This window comes from Carassius gibelio, chromosome A1, assembly GCF_023724105.1.
Source record: "Carassius gibelio isolate Cgi1373 ecotype wild population from Czech Republic chromosome A1, carGib1.2-hapl.c, whole genome shotgun sequence".
In the NCBI taxonomy this organism is placed as follows: Eukaryota; Metazoa; Chordata; class Actinopteri; order Cypriniformes; family Cyprinidae; genus Carassius; species Carassius gibelio.
In genome coordinates, this window is record NC_068371.1 from 9,861,446 (window position 1) to 9,887,624 (window position 26,179).

The 26,179-nt window shown below is 38.4% G+C and overlaps 1 protein-coding gene across 2 annotated transcripts in view; it reads left to right on the top strand.

The window, feature by feature from the left end:
* Positions 1-26,179, top strand: part of LOC127987781 (caskin-1-like) — a 47,777-nt gene that overhangs the window by 16,359 nt on the left and 5,239 nt on the right. Inside the window, exons 2-18 of one of the 2 annotated variants that reach the window (XM_052590178.1) lie at positions 3,769-3,820; positions 5,757-5,854; positions 6,183-6,328; positions 6,413-6,508; positions 7,730-7,851; positions 14,439-14,547; positions 15,187-15,295; positions 15,387-15,481; positions 16,000-16,114; positions 19,423-19,662; positions 20,750-20,851; positions 22,008-22,207; positions 22,356-22,437; positions 22,895-23,004; positions 23,771-23,881; positions 24,162-24,263; positions 25,428-25,566. In XM_052590178.1, the coding sequence (XP_052446138.1) occupies positions 3,769-3,820; positions 5,757-5,854; positions 6,183-6,328; positions 6,413-6,508; positions 7,730-7,851; positions 14,439-14,547; positions 15,187-15,295; positions 15,387-15,481; positions 16,000-16,114; positions 19,423-19,662; positions 20,750-20,851; positions 22,008-22,207; positions 22,356-22,437; positions 22,895-23,004; positions 23,771-23,881; positions 24,162-24,263; positions 25,428-25,566 (2,028 nt within the window). The remainder of the gene's footprint in view (positions 1-3,768; positions 3,821-5,756; positions 5,855-6,182; positions 6,329-6,412; positions 6,509-7,729; positions 7,852-14,438; positions 14,548-15,186; positions 15,296-15,386; positions 15,482-15,999; positions 16,115-19,422; positions 19,663-20,749; positions 20,852-22,007; positions 22,208-22,355; positions 22,438-22,894; positions 23,005-23,770; positions 23,882-24,161; positions 24,264-25,427; positions 25,567-26,179) is intronic. The other variant, XM_052590254.1, reaches the window with a different exon arrangement.

Here is a 26,179-nt window from a genome sequence, read left to right on the forward strand (position 1 = left end):
CAACATCGGTCAGTGAATGATGTCAGGAGTTTTTAGGTGAACTAATCCTTTAAAATGCCATAAACTGTACAGCAGCACAATGTCAGGGATTTCTGTTCATTTTAAGCATTGCTTGGGGAGACGTCTCATTATGTTCAGAGGAAAAAAATTATTTCAGCATTTTGCCATGACAGATGATGGATTACATCATCTTAACCTTTAACCTCTTGCAGATTTTTTTGAGTCTTACACACTCTGAAACAACCCAGCTGGGTCTTTTGAAACATAAAGCTGTGAATAAACTGAATGCATTATTCAAAGAGGATCCAAGGAGAAGATGAGTATTAAAGAAGCACAGGAGATTTTCTTTACTCATGAGCAGGGGCTTGGCAACACTGATTGTTATTGTCATGGCTAAGGTCAAGGTTTCCATAGCAACAGGCACCTATGAGGTTGCAGTGATAATGATATGAATAATTTATCACTTGGAAGGATTATGACGGAGTTCCAAAACACCCCATGGTGTGCAACTGTATGGGTGCCAGTTTGTGAATATATACAAAATGTATGTTTCTCTTAACTTCCTCGTTTATCATGATACCATCACTATGGTTACTAAAGAGACATTGCATAGCAACCTCAGGTGAGGTGTTGCCATGGTATTTCTGTCACATTCTCTAATTAGCATCACAGTGACATTGAGTCGTCATGGAAATGCTCATTTGCATTTTTCTCATTGCATTGCATAGTCTTTCTGGAGGTGACTTAAATTGAATGTCTGGGAGTGTGTTTGTAGAAAATTAGATGCTTAATTAGTTGTTGCATTTTAAATGTGAAATTATTACGTATTTATTAATTTACTTTTTTTCAAGAGATAATGATAAATAGGGAAATTAATTAATTCATCATCCTCACCAAGGCATAAGCATAACTGATTATGCTGTGATCAGTGAGAATGAATAATGAATAGCTTCTTAAGCATGTTTAGTGGAATACGACTATTATTAGGGTTAAATGAGCTGCACATACACATACAGTACACACACGCATACATTTAGTTTATTTCACCATTTAGTGATATTTTCCTGTATCATAAATTTCTCTCACTTTCTGACTGTCTCTACAGTCTCTATCTGTCTCACCCTTTAAGAAGGCTGACATCTGGACCACTTTCGTTTTGCACACATACACACACAACAACACACACGCATACATCTGGAGATTAATATATTAAGCGATATACATTTAAAGGAAATATCACCCAGAAATGAATGCATAACTGATTTTGATTAGGATTGTCAGTGTTTTGCTGTAATATTTGCTTGTGTGAATGTGTGCCTCATAACCAGCTGTGATTAAACAGTTTTGCTTGAGTTTAATGAATGGAAACTCTACCTGCTGGCTTTGACTGAGAGGAATCCCCTTTGTGACTGATCCATGTCTCGCTTTGACCTTACTCCTCAAGATAATAGTCATGATAAAGATAATGATATTGCTCTCAAACCCAGCAATTGGGTTGTTTTGACCCAGCATTGTTGGTTGAAAACAACCTAATTGCTGCGTTTGTCCATATTTAACTTAGCATTTGTTTAGAGTGTATACTGGTACTATAAATGATTTATAGTAGCACAAATCAAATTAATAAATTATTATAATTATTATGTAATAATAATAATAATAATAATCATAACTAGAATTAAAAGTTAGTGAACTAACTTTGATGTTGGCTTGGCCATCTTGGCCATGGGGCAAAAGAGCCACAGTACTTGTGTGCCCAACATTCTTGAGTTGCCCCGCTGCAAAAAAAAATAAAAATAATAATACCATAAATAAATACACCTGCAACAGTCTTTTTCCATGGTCCTTTGCTGTTTTCTTTTTTAATAAAAAGCCTAGGCTATGAGAACAGCTACGACAGGGTTGTCTAGCTGAATGCGAAATAAGTCATGCAAAAACCATAATCTCCTAAATACCATTCAATTTGATCTTATTTTAATAGTACTGACAACATATTTTAAGTTATCACACATTACTGAAAAATTAAAGAAGGGACACTATATATAGTATACTTCGGCGAGTCAAGAGCTAAACAAAGAGTCCTGTTTCATTACAAAATACTGTAACTTTTATAAACTTTATACTATCACCACAAAATTTTATTTAATATTTATTAAAAAATAAATATTTCATAAAACCGAAACTTAAATACATTATTTCTATAGGCTATACAAAACAGAAAAGAAAAAAAACTAAATAATAAGGCTGAATAAGCTGATCTATAGCATGTTAAATGGTGGTTGCCTGTCTATGAATGGTACACCCCTCTAAGCTCACAGAAGTGGTTTGACCCAAGTCCTCAGCAGCCAATGACATTGACCTGTTCAAACTGATTTTTAACGCGTACTTTACGTGTATTTCACGTGTATTTAACACGTGAAATACACGTTAAATAAGCGCTGATTTCTCACGTGTAAACAACACGTATTTAATGCGTTAAATACGTGTTGTCTACGCGTGAAATACACGTATTTAACGTGTTGTTGACGCGTTAAAATTCACGTGTATTTGACCCTCTTGGCCTTCCATACACATTAGATATAATGAAGGGAGACGTGAAAAAAGGACATTGCGTTTTTTTGATATGAATTACTTTATCACAGAATATTTGTTCGGCAGCACTTGTTTAGTTTAAAAGTAAACATGTCAAGCTTTCTATAGATATATCTCTCATGTCTCTTCGTTGAGTATTCATGGAGTTACAGCTCATTTTAATGACGTGTTTGTACATGATGATCAGCGCAGAAAAGGCTGCAGACAGCACACCCTGTTTGTTATCTTTATTTTATAAGTGCACAAAGTTTTGTTGTTATTATGTTTGTATCAAAAAAAAAAGTAGACCCTTTACATATTTGATTGATGTATTGCTCTTATCTGTACGATTAAAACTGAAAGTGTAATTTAAGTAATTTTTGGGGCTATCAGGAGAAAATGACTCAAAACTCTTTGGCCAGAGACATAATTTATTAATGAGATCTGACCCGGTAATAATAACATATGTTGGTTTAGCTTGTCAGTGTGAATGAAATGTGTAGCCTATTTATTTGTCCGATCTTGCCCCGAAACGCGGCTGTCATGTGACTTTTTTTTCCTTCGCGATGTCAAATATTTCATTTTGCACACATACACGGCTCAAAAACCCCTGGATTTTGCTCTTGGTGTGTTCTAACGGGTAGATTGCGTGCAATCGCCGATATAATTTAATTTTAAAAGGTCTTAAAGAAGAATAAATTCGCTCGTTGTGAGCTCCGTGTAGACAATGCCTGAGCTGAGCAGCAGCTTCTCTCGTCTTTCTGACTGCTCTCTGCCCAGAAATAAATTATTAATGAGCCCTAACCCCTGTAATAATCAGATATGTTGGTTTAGCTTGTCAGTTTGAAGGAAATTGTATTATTTACTTGTATTTTTAACCAGTTTAAAAGTGAAACGAAACCCGACTGCTCCCTTAATCTGGGGATCCGGGTATTGCAACTAGGGGCGGAATTTTTCTCAGAAAAAGAAGAAGAAGAAGAAAAAGAAGAAGAAGTTTAAATAGCATTACAGTATGCCAAGCCAACATAATAATAATAATAATAATAATAATAAATTAAAACATTATTATTAATAATTTAATTAAAAAGATAACATTTTGTTCGTTTAACAAATGGGTCAGTTTGGCCAGGTTAAAATAAACATCTACTAATAATTAATTATTTTTGTTTGTTCAAAAATGTTTTCTTTTTTTTCCTGCAGAGCTCCTGGGTGCTGCTAAAAAAGTGAATGTGAATTTCCAGGACACAGACGGGTGAGTTTCAGTTGTACTACAACAAAACTGTGTGTGTGTGTGTGTATGCACAAACACACACACACACACACACACGTTTGTTTTTGCAAAAAGTTTGGACATCCCATAGGCATAATGGTTTTTATACTGTACAAACTGTATATTCTATTAACCCTACACCAACCCTACACCTAACCCTAACCCTCACAGAAAACTTTGTGCATTTTTACTTATGTGCATTTTTAGATATTTTACAACAACACATCAAAGAGGCCAAACAAATATCTAGAATGCTAAATATCTGGACCTGTCACCCCACCCAACATCACATGGTGTCAGGTGTTGCAACGAGCTTGCAAGCAAGGCAACACGGCTTAAGGAAAAGTTTGGACACAAGAAATGGAGCAAAACTTTTCAGAAGAGATCACCATGCAAACAGCTTGCAGCACTAATTTCATCCTAACGTCTATTTTCAAAAAATAAACAACTCCTGTTCAACTTCTCGTGTGTGTTTTCAGAACTAGAGTTATTGGGTGACAGAGTTGTTGTCAATCGTGTTGTGTGTAACCCCTTGTTGCGGGTCATTTACATAGTGTCACATAGTGTGAACATCACAACAACACAAAGACAGACAGCACGTCATGTAGTCTGAACAGCACAGTGATCTGCCAATGTTTAAAGTCGTGTAGTGTGAACTTGCCATTCAGCATAGTTTGCAACTTATTGTGACACTTTTCCAAGTGAAATGGCATTTTTATTCATTTTGTTCATTAGCAATTGTTTGGATTCTGAAAAGTATGAACTTTTGTATGCTATCCTAAGATTCCAATGTAGAATACAGGTGTGTTGTTATTAGAATGCTGGAGTGTATTAGAGTAAGTGTGTGTGTGTGTGTGTGTGTACACATGTGGCTTGGGGCTCTGGCCGAGAAAAATGTCTTACTCATGGAAGTAGGTCATAGCCTCCTGCTCAGTTAGGCAGTGAGGGATCAGAGTAAAATGACAAAGGTGAGCTGCAATGAAGACCGATTAGGGACTATCTAAAAAGTTACAGAGGAGACTGAAAGCACTTTGGCTGGAAATATGAACTGAAAAAGATATTATGTTGAAAGAAAGAAAAATACAATTCTTTCTCAGCAAATATAAATCATGGAAATAAGTATCAAAACAAATAATGTTGTATGTCGATGCTTCCTGTGTTAAGTGTCAGGTTATATTATAATATCACTGCCCCTTTATATGCATTTTTCCATTCACGCCTCTGACATTTTGAGGAAAAGTCAAAATTTTGACACAAATAAAAAAAATAAAAATAAAAAAAGTTTGTTTTTGTAAAATATGACTTCATAGAAATTGTGACAAATGTGAAATTAAAAGAAAATATTTATGTTTTTAATTTAGACTATAGTTTAAACTATAACTTATATACAAACAAATAATTGTGACTGTTTCTTTCATTATTTTATATCATATTTTCTTCTTATATGGCAGGAATGGGCTTCCATGCTTATTTGAGATACAATCGTTTGATTTAATTTCTCACAATTGCACTCATTAATTATTTTTGTAACAATGACTTCTTGTATTAAATTTAATATTTTGATCTGGTCTTTCTCATTTTAATTTGAGCCAATGACACATACAGTTTCTTTTGGCAAACAATTTCTCCAACTTTTATATTTACATTTATGCATTTAGCAGACGCTTTTATCCAAAGCAACTTACAGTGCATTCAGGCTATACATTTTACCATTATGTGTGCTCCCTGGGAGTCAAACCTACAACCTTTTGTGTTGATAACAAAGTGCTCTACCAATTTGCCACAGGAACATTTTACCACAGGATATTTTATATCATTTACATCTATTCCAAGGGTTTCCCTCCAGAAACCTAAACATATTCAGTATGTCACTAGAAATGGTTAATGCATTATGTTTTTGTGTGCTTTTGTTTTATAGGTTATCTGCCCTGCATCATGCTGCTCTTAATGGTAACGTGGACCTGATTTCACTGTTGCTCGAGTCGCAAGCTGTCGTTGACATCAAAGACCAGAAAGGTGCAGACAAACACAGCACCACATACACATGCAAGTGTATTGAGTCTTTTTAGTAATAACTGTCTCATACGTACAGTATGTGTTTACTTAATATGCAGATGAATCAATTATCAGAATACTTCAACACTGAAAATACATTTTATAAGATTCTTTGCTGAATAAAAAGTTCAAAATAACAGCATGCAATTTTTGTAATGTTACAAATGTCTTAACTGTCACTTTTGATCAATTTAATGTGTGAAAGTATAGAAGTCTAAAAGAATAAAAATATAAATTTCTCTAAAAAAGGGCATATGTTTCTCATTCAAACTTTTAACTTTATCTGAAGGGATGCGGCCCTTGCATTACGCTGCTTGGCAGGGCAAGTGTGAGCCCATGAAAATGCTGCTTAAGGCGGGCTCATCAGTCAACAGCCAATCAGATGAGGGACAGATGCCTTTACACCTCTCATCACAGCACGGCCATTATGAAGGAGTGAGTACACACACATAAACATTCAGACTCATGCTGCACACACACACACTCACTGTACTGTACTGTGTGTGTTTGGGTCTGCAGAGTGAGATGCTGCTCCAACATCAGTCGAACCCTTGCCTCAGAGACCACGCTGGGAAAACCCCTCTAGACTTGGCCTGCGAATTTGGGCGATTCACGGTCAGTTATGCTGTGTTTGTGTCTCTGTCTGTCTGCATGTATGTGGAGGTTTGTGATAGATAGATGTGAGGCGGTGCTCCCCTGTGGGATTGTGGGAACCACAACTCTTCTCACGTTCTCAGCCAAATGCAAGAAACCCTCATGTACTCCCAATTGGTTTTCACTGCTTCCAAATGAGCACAAGCAATTCTTCCATAACAGTATATTCAAACTTAGTTTTTTAAAGGGACAGCGCCCAGAGATAGTAATATTCTGTCACCAGTTACTCACCCGCAAGTTATTCAAGCCTGAAAGACCTTCTCTCTTCCAGGGGACATAAAAGGATAGTTTTTTAAATTGTACTATGCTAGTATGTTAAATATTAAAAGGGCCATAAATGTTTTATAAATCCATATGCGCTATATTCCGAATCTTCTGAAGCCATGTGATAGTTTTATGTGAAAAATCATTCACTCAATATGAGGGTTCTTTTTGGAATCCATTGAATCTTTTTCTCTGTAAAAAAGTTTAATATAGTGGGAAAAGGTTCTTTATATTATTAAAATGTTCTTCACATTGTTCATTGAATTCACTGAGATTCATCAAGGAACTTAATCAGTCCGATTTGTGAATGCAGTCCACATTTAGGAATTGAAGCTGATTCACTGAGAATATTCCACTCAAAAGAATGATTCATTTGTGAATGAATCACTGCTTCTCTTATGTACACTCTAAGGAGAGCTACTGTAGGGCAGATGTGTGAATGTCCTAAAAGAAATAAATCAGTGGATTTGGAGGATACATCACCAAGGAATCTAGTCCTCTCTGGTTTTGTTTTATTGATATATTGTTTTATTTGTCATATCAAAGCATTTAATTCACTTAAAAGATAGATTTTTTTTATGATTAAGTTGCTCTACAATGTTCTGTTTTTGCCAGGCTCAGATACTAAATTTGATCACTCCTTCTGTCCAAGATATTTTTCTCCAAAAACAAGTCAGTGTGTCAGCCTACCTGAAGTGAGTGACAAGCATAGAGCACCTCAAAGTCTTCTGATTGGCTAAACAATTGCGATCAAATTACTTTTTGTGCTTGACAAAGCTTAAATCTGTCAATGGGGATTATCAACTTTGATTATGTTCAGCTGAAGAGAAACTCATACAGGTTTGAAACAGCTCGAGGGTGAGCAAATAATGAGAGAATATTTATTTATTTTAATTTTCATTTCTGTATGTTGTACAGGTGGTGCAGTTGCTCCTGAACAGTAATATGTGTGCTGCTATGTTAGAACCGAAGCCCTCTGATCCCAATGGCATCAGCCCGCTGCATTTGGCTGCCAAGAATGGACATATTGAGATCATCAAGTAGGTGTTCACTGGACTTGTGGCTGAGTCATCAATTATGTTACATCTTAAATACGTAAAAGGTCACATACACAGGCTGGTGCAGATCACATGAGCACATTATTATAAAAGTGCTCATATGTTGCACATGTAATTTGTCATGAGTTAGAACATAAATCTTAAACTATCCACTGAGGGGATTAGAACAGATTTATCATCTATATTTTGAATATCATGAATTCTTGTCTTACTATGAATTTTACTTTTGATGAACAATTATATATATATATATATTTACTTTTGAGGACCATAAACACTTTTTGCATTGTGGCATTACTTTCATTATAATCAAACACCTTTCCCTCCTCTAGTTTTTATTAATGTAAAAAAAACATTTGTATATCATAGCAGTACTTACTGTACTGCCTTCATGTTGACTTTAATAAACATTATTGTATTATATATAATTTTCACAACCTAACTACTGTCACACCCTCAGCTCGTTCCCTCAGCCCCAGTCACCATTGCCAGTCACCATCCACTCAATCTCCCATGCACCGCTCACGTGAACCGTCACCTGAATACTGATTACCTGCACCTGCACCAGCAATCACCACACCTTTAAATACTCACCTCACCCATTCACTCACCGGCTGGAATCGAGATTGCATGGACGCTCTTATGGATCTTCTACCTGCTTCTTGTGGATCATATTGTGACTCTGTGGAGATTCAGACACAGCGATTAAGGGAAGTGACTCTTTGTTGTCTGACCTAGCCTTGTGCTTGAACTCACCTATTTGATCAGTGCTTGAAGATTCATCGTCTGTGACCACACTTACTTGCTCTGTTAAAAGTCCTATGTTAATAAAGCCTCACGTAAACACTTACCCATCTCCTCCTCTCCTTGTGTGGATGTGACAGGATTCCAGCCCCAAAACAGAACTTCATATCTCCATGGATGTTAACGCTGCTGCTCAGGGAGCGGCTTCGGACCCGTTCACCGAAATGGTGACTGCCCTCCGCCAAGTATTACAGTCAGTTTCACCACCCACCGAAACTAGTGCCTCCACCACCAACAGCACGCCCCTTGCACGAGAGGCTCTTTGGAACTCCCAGAGTCCGGTTCTATCCTCATTCGATGCCTTCGTCACCCACCTCCAGGAAGTGTTCGGAGTGGCTCTAACTCCTCTTTCAACCCATGATGAACTCTTAAATCTCCACCAGGGAGCCACGGAAATACACGACTACACTCTCCGTTTCCGGACATTAGCCGCCACCAGTGGTTGGAACCAAACTGCCCTGCTAGCAGCATACCGTAAAGGTTTAAAGCCCCAGATCAGAAAGCAAATGGTTATTTACGACGATAATATCAATCTCGAGACATTCATCAGAAAAACTATAAATGTTGCTCAGCACCTCTCGGCTTGTGCCTCCCCGGCTTCATATAACATCTCACCATCGGCCAGAACGCCCACACCCCAACGAGACCAGGAGGAACCCATGATCACCGACTCCTACCACCTAGATGCCTCTGAACGGAGACGCCGCATCCAGCAGCGGCTGTGTTTATACTGTGGCGAGGCCACTCACCTGATCCACGCCTGCCCGGTCCGTCCGCCTCGCCCAATGGTGAGTACAGTTTCCATTACCCCATCTGTATCTCACATACCTCATATCAAAGCCCAGATAACAATTAACTCACGCAATCTTTCCATCCATGTCCTGGTGGATTCCGGAGCCGCAAGCAACTTCATCTCATCTCACTTTGTAACCAAGCACCGTATACCCATCGTCCAGAACGAGACCACTTACCGTATCACTACCATCCAAGGATCACCATTGGGCGGTGGCAAAATATCTAAAAGGACACACGAGCTGGAGCTCGTTCTGCCCCACGGACACCAGGAACAACTGGCCCTCCTCGTACTTCCGCGCGCTACCGTTGACGTTGTCCTGGGTAGGCCATGGCTGGCCCAACATAACCCCCAAATCAACTGGAGCACAGGGGAGATCCAGGCATGGGACCCGAGATGCCAGAGTCACATTCGCCGTTCACCAGTCCAGAATTCACAGTCTGCGCCACCGCACCTTCAATTACACTCCACTACCATGGGAAGACCTGCCCTTTACTCCTCCTACTCTGATGTGTTCAGCAAGGAACAAGCCACCCGATTACCACCACATCGGCCCTGGGACTGTTGTATCGACCTGCTGCCAGGTGCCAAGCTACCACATGGGAAAATATATCCACTCTCCCGTCCTGAGCAGGTGGCAATGGAGGAATACATCCAGGAGGCTCTCGATCAGGGGTTCATCAGGCCATCCACATCTCCAGCTGCATCCAGTTTCTTCTTCGTCCCCAAAAAGGATGGCGGACTTCGACCATGCATCGACTATCGAGTGCTAAATGACGCCACCGTCAAGTTCGCCTACCCGTTACCACTCGTTCCAGCGGCTCTGGAGGAACTGCGGGAAGCCAAGGTGTTCACCAAACTCGACCTCCGCAGTGCCTACAATCTGATCCGTATCCGAGAGGGAGACGAGTGGAAGACTGCCTTCATCACCCCTGCCGGGCACTACGAATATCAGGTTATGCCCTATGGGCTTGCTAACAGTCCATCCATCTTCCAGAGTTTCATGAACGAAATATTCTGTGATTATCTCCACCAATTCGTCATTGTCTACATAGACGATATCCTGATCTACTCCCGGAACATAGAAGAACACCAAACCCATGTCCGCCACGTCTTACAACGACTCCGAGACCACCACCTCTACCTAAAAGCTGAGAAGTGTGAGTTTCACTGCACTACCGTCTCCTTCCTCGGATACGTGATCTCTGCGGAGGGAGTTCAGATGGAATCAGCCAAGGTAGATGCTGTGGCCAACTGGGCGGAGCCCACAACGGTGAAAGAACTCCAGCGTTTCCTTGGCTTTGCCAATTTCTATCGGCGCTTTATCAAGAACTACAGCCTGCACTCTGCTCCTCTAACATCCCTCCTAAAAGGTGGTCAGCGCCGGCTGCGCTGGACACCCCAAGCTCGAGAAGCCTTCAGCCATCTTAAACACCTCTTCACCTCAGCGCCCATTCTTCGACATCCTGACCCGTCCAAACCTTTCGTCGTAGAGGTGGATGCGGCCAATCACGGCATTGGAGCCGTGCTATCCAAAAGGTCTGGTGAACCTTGCTCACTCCATCCGTGTGCGTACTTCTCTAAGAAACTCTCTCCTGCCGAATGCAATTATGGAATCGGAGACCGTGAGTTGTTGGCCATTAAACTCGCCCTTGAGGAGTGGCGGCACTGGCTAGAGGGAGCTCAGTTCCCATTCACTGTTGTCACCGACCACAAAAATCTCCAATATCTGCAGAATGCCAAAAGACTCAATGCTCGTCAGGCTCGGTGGTCACTCTTCTTTGCTCGCTTTAATTTCCAGATCACATATCAGCCCGGTCACAAGAACACTAAAGCAGATGCCCTGTCCCGTATGTACTCACCAGATCCAGACACCAACAAGCCTGATTCAATTCTACCACCCTCCGTTTTCCTCGCGCCTATCCTCTGGCAGATCGACGAGGAAATTCGAGCCGCCACCCTCGAGGAGCCTGCACCTCCGGAGGTACCCACGGGTCTAATGTACGTGCCCACCAACCAGCGACTCCCCCTACTGGAAAGTACGCACACGTCACCTGGCTCAGGACACCCTGGCAGCAGGCGAACCCTCTCGCTCATCCAGCAGAAGTACTGGTGGCCTAACATGGTTCGTGACGTTACCCGGTACATCCTCGGATGCTCGGTCTGTGCCGTTACCACCACACCTCGTCAACTTCCCGTGGGTAAATTACAACCACTGCCCATTCCTCGCCGACCCTGGACCCATCTAGGGGTGGATTTCGCCACTGACCTTCCCCCCTCAAGGGGGTACACTACCATTCTAGTTGTTGTTGATCGTTTTTCTAAATTCTGCAAACTAATCCCATTAAAGGGTCTTCCCACAGCGTTCGAGACCGCCGAAGCCCTCTTCACCAACGTGTTCCGGAATTATGGCACTCCAGAGGACATTGTCTCGGACAGAGGACCTCAGTTTATCTCCAGGGTCTGGCGAGCGTTCTTCCAACTCCTCGGAACATCCGTCAGTTTATCTTCTGGATATCATCCTCAGACCAACGGCCAGACCGAGCGGAAGATTCAAGAGATCTCACGGTACCTCCGTACTTACTGCTCCCAACACCAGGATACCTGGAGCCAGTATCTGCCGTGGGCTGAGTATGCCCAAAACTCCCTTCGCCAAACCACTACAGGCTTAACCCCTTTTCAATGTGTTTTAGGCTATCAACCACCGCTGTTTCCCTGGTCAGGAGAAGTCTCTGAAGTGCCCGCGGTAGATCACTGGTTCCAGGAGAGCGAGAGGGTGTGGGACTCAGCTCACGTCCATCTCCAACGGGCAGTTCGGAGGCATACAGAGACCGCTAACCGACGCAGATCGCCTAATCCCGTCTATCTACCTGGAGACAAGGTTTGGCTCTCCACTCGGGATATCCGCCTCCGACTGCCCTGCAAAAAGCTGAGTCCCCGCTACATAGGGCCGTTCACCATCCATTCTCAGATAAATCCCGTCACCTACCGCCTGGACCTACCACCACACTACCGGATCTCACCCACGTTTCACGTCTCACTGCTAAAACGTCACACTGATCCAGTTTCGCCTTCCTCCACAGAACCAGAACCGCCTCCCCCTCCAGACCAACCCGAGATCCTCGGAGACAACATCTACCAGGTCCAAGAGATCCTCGACTCCCGGCGGCGGGACGGCCACCTGGAATACCTCATAGATTGGGAGGGGTTCGGTCCCGAAGAGAGGTCGTGGGTACCACGCAATGACATCCTGGATCCGGCTCTCCTCGAAGATTTCCACCGACAACACCCAGACCGCCCGGCTCCCAGAGGTCGTGGTCGTCCCCGTCGCCGCTCTAGGATGCCTGGAGTCACCCGTGGGGGGGGGGGGGTAGTGTCACACCCTCAGCTCGTTCCCTCAGCCCCAGTCACCATTGCCAGTCACCATCCACTCAATCTCCCATGCACCGCTCACGTGAACCGTCACCTGAATACTGATTACCTGCACCTGCACCAGCAATCACCACACCTTTAAATACTCACCTCACTCATTCACTCACCGGCTGGAATCGAGATTGCATGGACGCTCTTATGGATCTTCTACCTGCTTCTTGTGGATCATATTGTGACTCTGTGGAGATTCAGACACAGCGATTAAGGGAAGTGACTCTTTGTTGTCTGACCTAGCCTTGTGCTTGAACTCACCTATTTGATCAGTGCTTGAAGATTCATCGTCTGTGACCACACTTACTTGCTCTGTTAAAAGTCCTATGTTAATAAAGCCTCACGTAAACACTTACCCATCTCCTCCTCTCCTTGTGTGGATGTGACAACTACATTTCTACACAGATATTTGGATTTTGGACTCACGTGACTTCTGTATATGAACGTAATTCTATGTAGAATATACATTATGGTAAAAGAAAAAAAAATCTGGGGTTGGTAATTATTTTGTATTTATTAATACAATGAGATTTAATTATTTAGAGATTTAAAGATTAAATCCAGGTTCACCACAGACGCATTAATTTGATCAAAAGTGACAGTAAAGACTTTTAAGTTGTTACAAAAATGCTGTTCTGTTAAACTTTCTATTCATCAAAAAATCCTGAAAATAATATGTATCATGATTTCCAAAAGCATATTAAGCCATTTGTATCGACATTGTGTCGATACAATATATATATATATATATGTATATGTATGCTTCTGTAAGCATAAGTGCAAAAAAATATTACAGACCCCAAACGTTTGAACGGTAGTGTATGTAAATTTTGCAAACCTCAAGCAAACCAAAAAGGTTAGATGAGAATTTAAAAAAAAATAATATTACACTAGTTTTACTATTGTTTTCATTTAGTAGAAATAAATTCTATACAAAGGGACAGACATTGATGGTGCGAAATCCTGACACAGCGTTTAGCTCACTGACACAAAACTGTCTCAGGTGCATGAGTGATGTGCTAAGACGGGTCAGGAGCAAAGGGATCGGGGATGATGGGAGAAATGAAAGGCACTGTGGGCTGTCCGATCAGTGCCTTGTGTCTGCATTCAGTGGATTTGCACACACATATTCAAACCGTGTGTCCTCGTTTTTCTCTTTGATGACATTGCCATCACTGCCTAGTGACGCACAACGTTAATTAGTAATTTCATCACTCAGTGCACATTTTAGAATATTTGTGGATCAGTATGAACATGTGTTTGTTTGGACAGGTGTGAAGGACACACTTTAGACTTAATATAAAGTGCTGCAAATTGATTATTACTTACATTTCATATGTTACAACCCTTCAAGTTTTTATTTTAATAACCTTTTCCTGGAAAGAAGTGTTTATTAGTATTAGTAAACTATTAATAGAACCAAGACTGGATTTTTGTAATAATGTTTTTTTTAATAAACTTTGTACTGGTTTAGAATAGTGTTATCAAAGCTGGTGTTGAAATAAAAATAAAATGCTTTCAGGAAGTTTTCTTGTGTGTTTGTGTTCAGGTTACTGATCCAGGCTGGTATAGATATAAACCGTCAGACAAAATCAGGGACAGCGTTGCATGAGGCTGCTCTCTGTGGGAAAACCGAGGCTGTACGACTGCTGCTGGATGTGAGTAATTCAGTCTGCACACTGAACACCAATAAAGCTGTGTGATGTCCAAAATGAAGTTTTTGCCCCATTTGCCAATGGTACAGTATGCATTCATAAAAAAGAAAAGAAAAAAAGAAAAAAAGGTTGCCATTCAAACATTTGGAGTCACAATAAAAACAGTATCTTATGTTACCAAGACTACATTATTTTGATAAAAACATACAGTAAAAACTGTTATATTGTGAAATTTTATTATTTTAAGTGTCTTTGCTGTTTTCGTCAGTTTAATGCATCCTTCCTGAACAAAAATATTAATTTCTTTCATAAAAAAAAATTACTCTGTCACCGCGACAATGGAATTATGCAAACTTTAGGCATCTAATATGAACCTTTAAATGTAATACTTCACTAAGATAGGTTTTTAAAACTAACAACAATAGAAGAGTCATAACAGATGTCTTCTAGGTTGCGTGTGTTTGATTTGAAACATGAACAGCCAACTCTCACCTAAGCCAACTTTTATATTCATATAGTGCTTGTTGAGTGTAAAGTTTGGTCCCTGGTTGTGTTTGGGAATTTGTTTATGTCTGTGTATATGAATGAGTATCGACAGTGTAACCATTATGTACCATGTGGATGTGTTATCTGTGTCTCCAGAGTGGTATCAGTGCCGGAGTGAGGAATACTTATTGTCAGACAGCGCTGGATATTGTTAACCAGTTCACCACTACCCAAGCCAGCAAGGAAATCAAACAGATGCTGAGAGGTACAATTGAAGAGTTTCTAAAAACACAAATTCACATAGAAATGTCCAAGGCTTTCTAAATTGGCTGGTATCTGTGTGTGTGTTCCTACAGATGCATCAGCTGCCATGCAAGTGAGGGCTCTGAAGGATTACTGCAACAACTATGACCTGACAAGCCTCAATATTAAAGCAGGCGACACCATCACGGTAAAAAAGCAATTCTTGAACCGTAACAAAATGTAGCAAGGGGTGTATTTTCTGAAGCTTAGCTAACCCTCACACCCAGAGATTGTATGCATGTTATACATTTTTTTTAGGGGGTGGAAACACTTTTTAACAATATAGTGGCTCTTTATGTATTAAAAAGTTCAGATCAGTAAGATTTGTTTTTTCAAGAAATTAATACTTTTACTCTGCAAGTATGCCTTAAATTGATCAAAAGTAACAGAAAAGACAATAATAATGTTACAAGATTTTGCCATTTCAAATTAATGCTGTTTTTCTGAACTTTTGAATGCTATGAAAGTTGTTGTTCATAGTTCATTAATGTAAATAAATTGAATTTTATTAGATAATACAATTAAATAAACAAACAATCACAAGACCAAAATAATGAGCAAAAGGAACATTTTTAAAATTACATTATTTTAGTTTTGTCGCATGCAATGCATCCATGCCTTAGTAGCTTTCTCCTGCAGGCCTATTCTGACCTATTTCCGCCTCAGGTTTTGGAGCAGCATTCTGATGGACTATGGAAGGGCTGTATCCATGACAACCGTACAGGAAATGACCGCGTAGGTTACTTTCCATCCAACATGGTGGAAGTCATCAAAAGGGCAGGTGTGTCATCACATCATCACATGAGTCTTTTAGGTTGCCATATGCACATTTTACATTAAGGTCAATCTGAACCTCATCTACTGTACCTGGTACCTGGCAAATAAATTTCCAATTGTGTGTGTGTGTGCATTTCTACATGCATATGAGTGTGCATTTATTTTCATGTGTGTGTGTTAGGAATGGTCATTTTGTCCTTTTGAGTACTCAATAGATAAATCAACTACTGAAGTACTAGGTGAGTAGATATCACTGTTACTATTGGAACAAACCTCTTATTTGAAGTATTAAGCTTTATAACTACGATTTGTGCTACTGATATAAATGAAATAGTAAATCATATATATATATATATATATATATATATATATATATATATATATATATATATATATATATATATATATATATATATATATATATATATATATATATATATATATATATATATTAGTGGTGGGCATAGATTAATTTTTTTAATCTAGATTAATCTCACTGTGATCTTGAAATTAATCTAAATTAAAATGGCTCATTCGAATTCTGCCGAAGGCGTTCAGAATATGTGTGTTACCCAAATAAAATTGACAAATAGTAAGTCTTTGAGAAGGGGTTTATCAAGCTAGGTGGTGCATTAGAAATGGGGCTCATATCCTGTTTCCAAAATATCACAAAGTGCTTGAAAAAGCTGTAAACTAATTCCACGTTGCACAAGGTGCAAACAACCTTACACCTGTTTCACACCAATGTTTAAGTTTTTTTCAAGTTTGTAGGTGTCAAGGTACAGGAACCAAATAATTAAATGTAAAATAGCACTGGATAGTCTTCAATGTAAAAAATGAAATATACATCAAACCTACATTTATTCAGACACCTTCAACATTTCTCAAAAATAAGCAAATTCGATGTTCAAGTGTTTTGAGAAGCCTTTCTCTTCGCAGAAGAGAGCTCGGTTCAGTGTCGCTGTCCGTGATACGCGTCTCTCTCTCTGTCTCCGCACCAAACATGGTGCTCGAATAACCAGCTACTCCGTTCAGCTTTTCCGCGTCTTGTGTTTGGATGCTTTAATGTTTACATCGACAAGTGGTAAGGCATAAAAACGTGAAAAAGATAAGCTTTCCCGATGATGCGCAGCAGTGGCCCATCAACTGTGCTGAGCATCTTTTTAGGCTGGCCTCAGCCAGTCGGTTATATAAAATATCAAGGTGAAAGTCATCATAGCTTGCTTAGTATAGACCCAGCTCCCAAACCAACTTTGAGAATAGATTAACGGCGATATTTGTTTTATCGCCCGATAAGTGCATTAACGCAGCACGTTAACGCCGATAACGGCCTACCACTAATATATATATATATATATATATAGTGGTGGTGGTATTTCAGTATATATATATATACTGAAGTTGTAAACAATGAAATAACGCAATTATTGTATTGTCATAATTGATCATAGCTGTCTGTATTTCAAAATGTGTAGACTTAGTGGATGTGTGGGTGGTCGTTCATTCGCTCCATATCCAACTGTCCTGCCCTTTATCATCAGTCAAGTGATTCTAATTAGAGGCATCAGCTTGAAAAGAAGAAAGAGAGAGTGAAAAACAGGGCAGATGAGAGTGGCGCATCTATCTGTAACTGTTCAGTCATCTCTCCTTCCACCTGTACCATAGTTTCTATGCCCCCACTTTATTTTCCTCCAACCCACATCAGTGGATTCTCACTTCTGCACGTTCACACACATGCAAACAAGCTTTCACACATTTATACACACAGATCAGTGGCGGCTGCCTCTTCTCGAAAATGTTAAGAAACAACATCAGTGTCAGAATGTGTATTTAGATGTAAATTTTTTTCAGGATTATTTTAGAGAAGCTGGACTTTTAGGAAAACACAAAAAAATATATAGTGATTTAAAATGGTGCTGCACGATTAATTGGAATAAAAACAAAATGATGTGGCCTAGTGCAATTATCAAATCACAAAGGTTGCACTTTAATTCAATACATTTATGTGCTAGAAGCTTCAAAGTGAGCTGCGGCCCTGTATTCATGTATGAATGAACATCTCATGATCCGGTGCTTTCAGTGTCTCGAAGTGGATCAGTTTGCAGTTAATGCTACTCCACATGACCTCATCCCTACATCTGCTATGAGTTTGGGTGGCATACTGTGCATTTGGGCAACATGAGCTAACTATCTTTCCAAACTTGTAAATATAAGTGCTTTTAAACCAACTGATGTTAACAAAATATAAACTCCCGCAGTTTACCATAGAAAAAATTCAACCAATAGACCAATTTCACATAATTTTTTCTTAAATACTTTTTACAGTGAAATATTAATAGTAAATCTTACTGTAATATTTTACTATTATTAATAATAATAATAATAATAATTAGACTATTACTACTACTATTAGTACTACTACTAATTATTATTATTTATAATAATATTTTTAAATAATAATAATCATAAACACTGGAAAAAACAATGAGCTATCATTTAGGACCGTTTTTTTTTTTTTTTAACCTGGAGTTTTTTTTTTTTTTTTTTTTTTTTTTTTTTTTTTAAACCTCCAGGTTCAAAAAAAAAATTAATAAAAAAAAATAAAAAATAACGGTCCTAAATGATAGCTCATTGTTTTTTCCAAAGCAAACAGCACTCACAAACTCATAAACTTCCATTGAATTCTGAGACCCAATATTGTATGTTTAGAGCTTCTTGTTGGATAAACATTGAAATTTGCACCATTAAAATCATTGGTACAGGTATATGCCATAGACTCCCAGTGGAGCTCTATGGGCTGTGTGATTACTAAATCCCTGAAATCCCTGGGTTTTACTGAATACTTTTTTTTCACACTTTTACTTTAATATTGAAATGCACCAATATTTAATTGTATTATACAGTATATTGATTTATTTACTGTATATATATATGACACTCCAACACGTTTCAAATCCCTATTATCTCCTTTTTTGTTGCATGAAAGCATGTATTCTGCATGCATGTAGTCCGCATACGTAGCGCATAGATAAGGAAATATGTTTTTTAATTTCATGGGGGGGGGGGGGAGGCGAGTACATGTTATGTGGAAATTGTATGCATGAGTACAGTCTTTTGTTCTTTTAATTTACTTTCCTAAAATTGAATGTAAATAAGTTCATTTTCACCCTGCATGTTAACTTACAGATAAGCTCAACGATAGAGTTAGACATTTTTGCTTGAACATGTTTTGTTTTGTGTTTCCTTTCCTGTTTTTTTGTTGTTGTTCTTGTTGTTTGTGTTTTTTTGGTGTTGCCGTTCTGTTGTACCTAGGTCCCTCGACCCAACAGTATCTTAAGATACAGATCCGTCCGCCAGCAATTGGGTCAGTTGTCTTGGTGAACGGTGACTCCTCCCACATTTTTTCTCTGCACCTCACTCCCCAACCCCCTTCTACACAGCCCCTTACCCATCAGCCCCTCTTCACCTCATTTGGCTATAATATGCCTACCTGCAGCACATTTGGGTATGAACCAGCCTCCTCCTGCTCAGAGGAGCCACAAAAAGAGACAGGTATAAACACTCACATTCACAGTCAGAAAATTACACACATTCAACCATCATGATCATATCATATCATAAACCTGTTTTTATAACTCCATTCTAAAATGCAGGAAACAGATGTGAATCTGTGAATGACATTGTAAAAGTTGGATGTGGAAAAAATGCAGTCAGTTATATGTGGGTCAATCTGAATAATCAAATCAAGCAAATGTGCAGGTCATATTTCACCCCAAGGGTATACATCATATTTAGCATGAAGAAAATATATATGTATATTTTTTTAACCATTATGACATTATTATTTTGTCAATTTAGCACATTTCTATCGTATTCTCTTTACCATATAGTGCAAAAATTGTCATAACAGGAAAAAGTATACACTATTTAGGATTTCATGGTTATATATCATATACACTACTGATCAAAAAATATATATATATATATATATATATATATATTGTAGTTAATTAATAACAAAGAGGAAAAATGGATGAGAGTAAAACGAATTTATAATGTTAGAAACATTATACTTTAAATGCTGTTCATTTGAACTTTCTATTCACCAATGAAACCTAAAACAACATATCATAGTTTTCTTCAAAAATATTAAGCAGCACAACTATTTTCAACATTGATAATAATGAGAAATGTTTCTTGAGAAGCAAATCAGTTTATTAGAATGATTTCTGAAGGATCACATGACACTGGAGTAATGCTGAAAATGCAACTTTTAAATTGAAATTAAAATATTAGTATTTGAAATTGTTAATATGGTCAATAATATTACTGTTTTACTGTATTTTTGTATTAAATTAATGCCATAATTTAGACATAACATTTCACAGCGAACTGAATTTTTGTAATTCAGAAAGGGGTCTGAATATTTTCTTGCATGAAACTGTATTAGCAAACATAAAATATTTTCATCGGCAAGGCTCTCCGATTACTGACGGACAAGCTACAGTCCACTTGAACTGCCCCACATGATCCCTTTGCTATCTGCTCCCTCTGTGTGTATCTGTGGTTGCCAGTTAGGAGTTTGCAAAGCAATGTTTTTCATTCTTACATCACTGTGTTTGTGTGTGTGGTCTTTCAGGCTCAAGGGGATCTGTTTCCAGCCCTCATGGTTCTCCAACCTTCAGTGGCCAGCAGAGCGGTGCTAATGAGGAGATTTGGGTACTGAGAAAACCTTTAGCTGGTAAATAGTTTTTTAATGGACAGTTGAGGTGACATTGTACTTTATCTAAAACTACTTTTATTATTTATATTTATTATGTTTGCAGCTTTTATTATGGTCTCATATAAACTGAGAGACCACATACAGTTTTTTTGAATGTTTTAAAAAATATACACTACCTTACAAAAGTTTTGAGATCAGTAAGCTTTTTAGTGTTTTTGATAGTATGCACACCACAAGGCTGCATTTATTTGATCAAGTAAAACAGTACTACTATGAAATATTCTTATAATTGAAAATAAATGTTCTGTTTTGATAAGATTTGATCATTTTACCTGTGATGCAAAGCTGAATTTTCAGCATCATAGCTCTAGTCTTATGTGTCACATGATTCTTCAGAAATCATTACAATATGCTGATTTGCTGCTCAAGCAACTTTCAATGTTGAAATCAGTGGTGCTGCTTAAAATTGTGTGGAAACAGTGATACATATTTTTTTTTAGGATTTTTTGATCAATAGAAATATCCAAAGATCAGTATTTATTTTAAATATATATATAGTTACAATGTAAGTCTTTATTGTCACTTTTGATCATTTGAATGTGTTTGTCTTGAATAAAAGTATTAATTTCTTACAAGAAAAAAAAATGTTAGAATGTTAGTGGATAAACAAACAGGACTATTTAGTACCTATACTATTTTTTTTTCCATCGAGAAACTTTTAGAATTTCTGACCTTTTTGATGATATTAAAGTAAATATGCAGATAAAAAGTAGAATAATATTACAAGTCTGATACCATACCTTACCATATGAAAATCATATGAAACATTTAAGTTGTTATGTCCTGAAAATATAATTAAATCTCATTTGCGCATTCAGTTATGGTTCTCGAGGCATCTCGTGACCCAATGTGACAGCAAAATGGTTAAATCTTTTGAAATGAATGCAACCTCAGAAGAGATTTGATTGTTATAATAGAGGATGATCAAAATACTTTACCTTATAAGAAGTTAATGTTAATTGTCAGCAACCTAAATACACATTAAACTACTGAATATGCATTCTGGAATCTCACATGTTTCTTTTTAAGGCAAATAAAGCAAACATACACAAAAATGACATACTCCACAGTTCTTTATTTCTGCTTTCTTGCATGATACACTTGAATCTGCCAGCAGGGGGCAGTGTTGGCAGTATGGGCAGCACAGGCAGTCTCACCAGTGGACGTACATCTACTGGCGGACAAAGCAGTAATGCCAATGCTCACCTCACCAACTCACCTGTGCCAGTTCCAACCACCCCCACACACTCACCCGGAGTAAACACGCATGGCATTAATGTCCCAGGACTGCACGCTCAGGCCGAGGGTGTGAAGGTGTGACACACACAACGCTCATAAATGCACAAAGGACAGATGTGTAAAGTCTCTCTTTGTCTGTATTTCTCTCTAGGTCTTTTTCAAATTATTGATCATGTATGTGTGCATTTGTGTGTGTGTGTGTGTGTGTGTGTGTGTATTTTAGCTGTTGGCCACGGTGCTGTCCCAGTCAGCAAAAGCAAAAGAACATCTTATGGACCAATCTCAGTCTTTAGATCCTAATTCAGGTACTGCGATGTGTATATATATATCTATATCTATATATATATATATATATATATATATATATATATATATATATATATATATATATATATATATATATATATATATATATATATATATATATATATATATACCGATATCTCAGGAACTATCTATCTATCTATCTATCTATCTATCTATCTATCTATCTATCTATCTATCTATCTATCTATCTATCTATCTATCTATCTATCTATCTATCTATCTATCTATCTATCTATCTATCTATCAGTTAAAGCCCAAATAATGCTGAAATAATAGACTGATGATAGAATGCAGGTTTGTCTCAGTTGTCTGATTTGTACACATCTCATATGTCCATTGTGCTTTGTTTCCAGATTTTTTAATAAGCCAATACTTATATTCATGGTAAGTAAATATATATATATATGGAACTTATTTCATTTTTTTTCCCCAAAGCACCTTCTCAGTGCACACAGAGTGCATCTGCTGTTCCACGTCAGCAAAAGAAGAAACCCTTTGTGGATCCATTGCTCCAAAGGAAAGATGAAACTTCAGCTGAGAACAAGGCAAGTTCATAATTCGTGCTCTGCATTTAATCCATCCAAAGTGCACACACACACAGCAGTGAAAACACACCCAGAGCAGTGGGCAGCCATGTATGCTGCAGTGCCCAGGGAGCAGTTGGGGGTCTCTGTACCTTGCTCAAGGGCACCTCAGTCATAGTATTGCAGACCCAAGACTCAAACCCCCACCCTTAGGGTCACACTCTCTAACCATTAGGCCATGACTTCCCTAATCATAATGTGTCTAAATGAGATTAGTTTTAATGAGATTGGACTGAATATTAATTTAGGTCGATCATAAACTTATATATTATACTATTATATACATATCAAAGTTCAAAAATATTAATTTTGTGAGTCAAAGTTGTTGCTTTGTTAGTAAGTACTATGATGCCATCATGGTATCAGATTATAATACCATGGTACTTTGATATATCATAGCACTGAATTTTATGCTTTAATGTTAGGGTTTATTTCAAGGTATTGTAGGTAGGTATAGGTATATTTACAAGGTAATCAAGAATATATCCAAAAACCACAGTATTACCTTGATACCTTTTGGTTAGTGAAGCATGATTCTGAATCAAGTATGTTAGAGTATGGTTAGGTTGTGTACTGCCTGACACACTTTGATTTCGCATATCAGGATTTGGAATCATGAATCTGTCAAAGGAATGTCTGAATTATTGATGTATTTCTGTCTTTCCCTGCGGTGTGTGTGTGTGTGTGTGTGTGTGTGTGTGTGTGTGTGTGTGTGTGTGTGTTGTAGAGCTCAGAGGCTGTTGTTGAATGGCTCACTAGTGCACAGCTGCAGTTCTACACAACAAACTTTCTCACTGCTGGTTATGACCTGCAGACCATAAGCAGAATGACACCAGAGGTAATACAAACACTCAAAGCTTTATGAATGAATGAATTCAATTGAATTAAAGTGATTAATATTTTTTAATGTCCAAATTTATGCATAGTAGTCCCAAAAAGTATTTCGACACCTTGGACACAAAATTTATATATATTATTCTTCAGTTGTTATGTATATTTACATTAGTTCTAACAGTTACTTATATCAGTTTTGGGATTTCTTAAGCTTTTTTTGTGTGTGTGTGTGTGTGTGTGTGTGTTTGTGTGTGTGTGTGTGTGTGTGTGTGTGCACCCCACAGGACCTCACTGCTATTGGGGTGACAAAACCAGGCCACAGGAAGAAAATGCTTTCAGAAATCAGCAAATTAAACATCCCAGATTGGATACCTCAAGAAAGAACTGTAAGATAATTAAAGTGTTGTCCCAGAAGTCTGGAATTTAAAATATAAAGTACATAAAAAAGAAAATATACAGAAAGTTTGAGTTTAGTTTTTATAATTGCAATAATAATAATAATAATCCTGTACTATTCCTATAAGTAGATGTACTTACACAAACTTATGGAGTCATTGAACCAAAGGAAAGCCAAAACAAATATTAAGAAATTCTGAAATTCGTGTTAATTTCTTTTATATACAGTCGTGGCCAAAAGTTTTGGCAGTGACATAAATTCTGTGTTTTGCAAAGTTTGCTGCTTCAGTATTTGTAGATTATTTTCCCACATGTTTCTATGGTATACTGAAAAACAATGATAAGCATATAATACTGGCAGCCATATCACTCTGGAGCCCAAGACCGGTTGCCCACTGAAGCTAAGCAGGGCTGAGCCTGGTCAGTACCTGGATGGGAGACCTCCTGGGAAAACTAGGTTGCTGCTGGAAGAGGTGCTAGTGAGGCCAGCAGGGGGTGCTCACCCTGTGGTCTGTGTGGGTCCTAGTGCCCCAGTGTAGTGATGGGGACACTGTACTGTCAACAAGCATCGTCCTTCGGATGAGATGTTAAACAGAGGTCCTGACTCTCTGTGGTCATTAAAAATCTCAGGATGTCTTTCGAAAAGAGTAGAGGTCTGACCTCGGCATAATGGCTAAATTCGCCCATTGGCCTCCTAACAATCCCCATATGTGGTGATTGGCTTCATCACCTCCCCACCAGTAAGCTGGTGTGTGGTGTGTGGTGGGCATTCTGGCGCACTTTGGCTGCCGTCGCATCATCCAGGTGGATGCTGCACACTGGTGGTGGATGAGGAGTTACCCCCTGACAATGTAAAGCGCTTTGAGTGCCTACAATAGCGCTATATAAATGTAATGAATTATAGGTTTTAAAGGCTTTTATTGCTTTTATTGTCAAAATATTTACATTGTTGACCCTTATTCCCTTCTGACCTTGTTATGGCCATGACTGTGTATAACTATGTTTGCTGAATTTCTATATAATCAGAGAAGTTCTGTTAGCCTGTTTTCACTAGGTTTAAGATTTTTGATGTATGTATACACACACATGTACTGTACAGGTACAACTTAACTTGCTGTTCATATCAGTTACTAAGATTTTGTCTAACCTTGTAGTCAAATCTGGCTGAATGGCTGTCTGCAGTTGGTCTCAGTCAATACTACCAGACTCTGGTTCAGAACGGCTACGACAATATGGTCTTCATTAGTGATATTACCCTGGAGGACCTAAAGGAGATCGGCATCACTAAACTAGGCATGTATACTACATATACTTATGTTTATATTTATAATTAACATATTTCTTAATACTCCTGCTGAAAAGACAGTTGTTCATGTTTGCATAGTTGTTCATTAGTACTAAATGTCATTAGGAATAGAAGGACATTTGCACAATCTGAAGCATAGAAATGTAATAAGTTGGATATCATATATATATCATATGTAAATAAGTTTCTTCTTTAGTTCTCTATGTTCCTCTGTGGAGGTACGATAACTTTCAAGAAGATGGTGGATACCTTTTCCGTCAGCACTTGACTTAAAGAAGTCATATATTACAGTGCTAAAAATGAAAATATTTTGTGTATTTGGTGTAATGCAATGTATTCACATGGTTTAGGGTTAAAAACACATTGTTTCCCACATACTGTACATTGTTGTTGCACTTCTATGCCCTGCCTCTCTGAAATGCATCGATTTTACAAAACTCATTGTTCTGAAAAGCGTGGTGTGCTCTGATTGGTCAGCTATCTGATTGGCCGAATACCTCAAGTATGTTACTGAAATGTGTTGTAAATAAAACTCTTTTGAAAGGCTAAGCAAAGTATTTTAGATTTCATAATGAAACACACAGTGTCTCCACGACATGG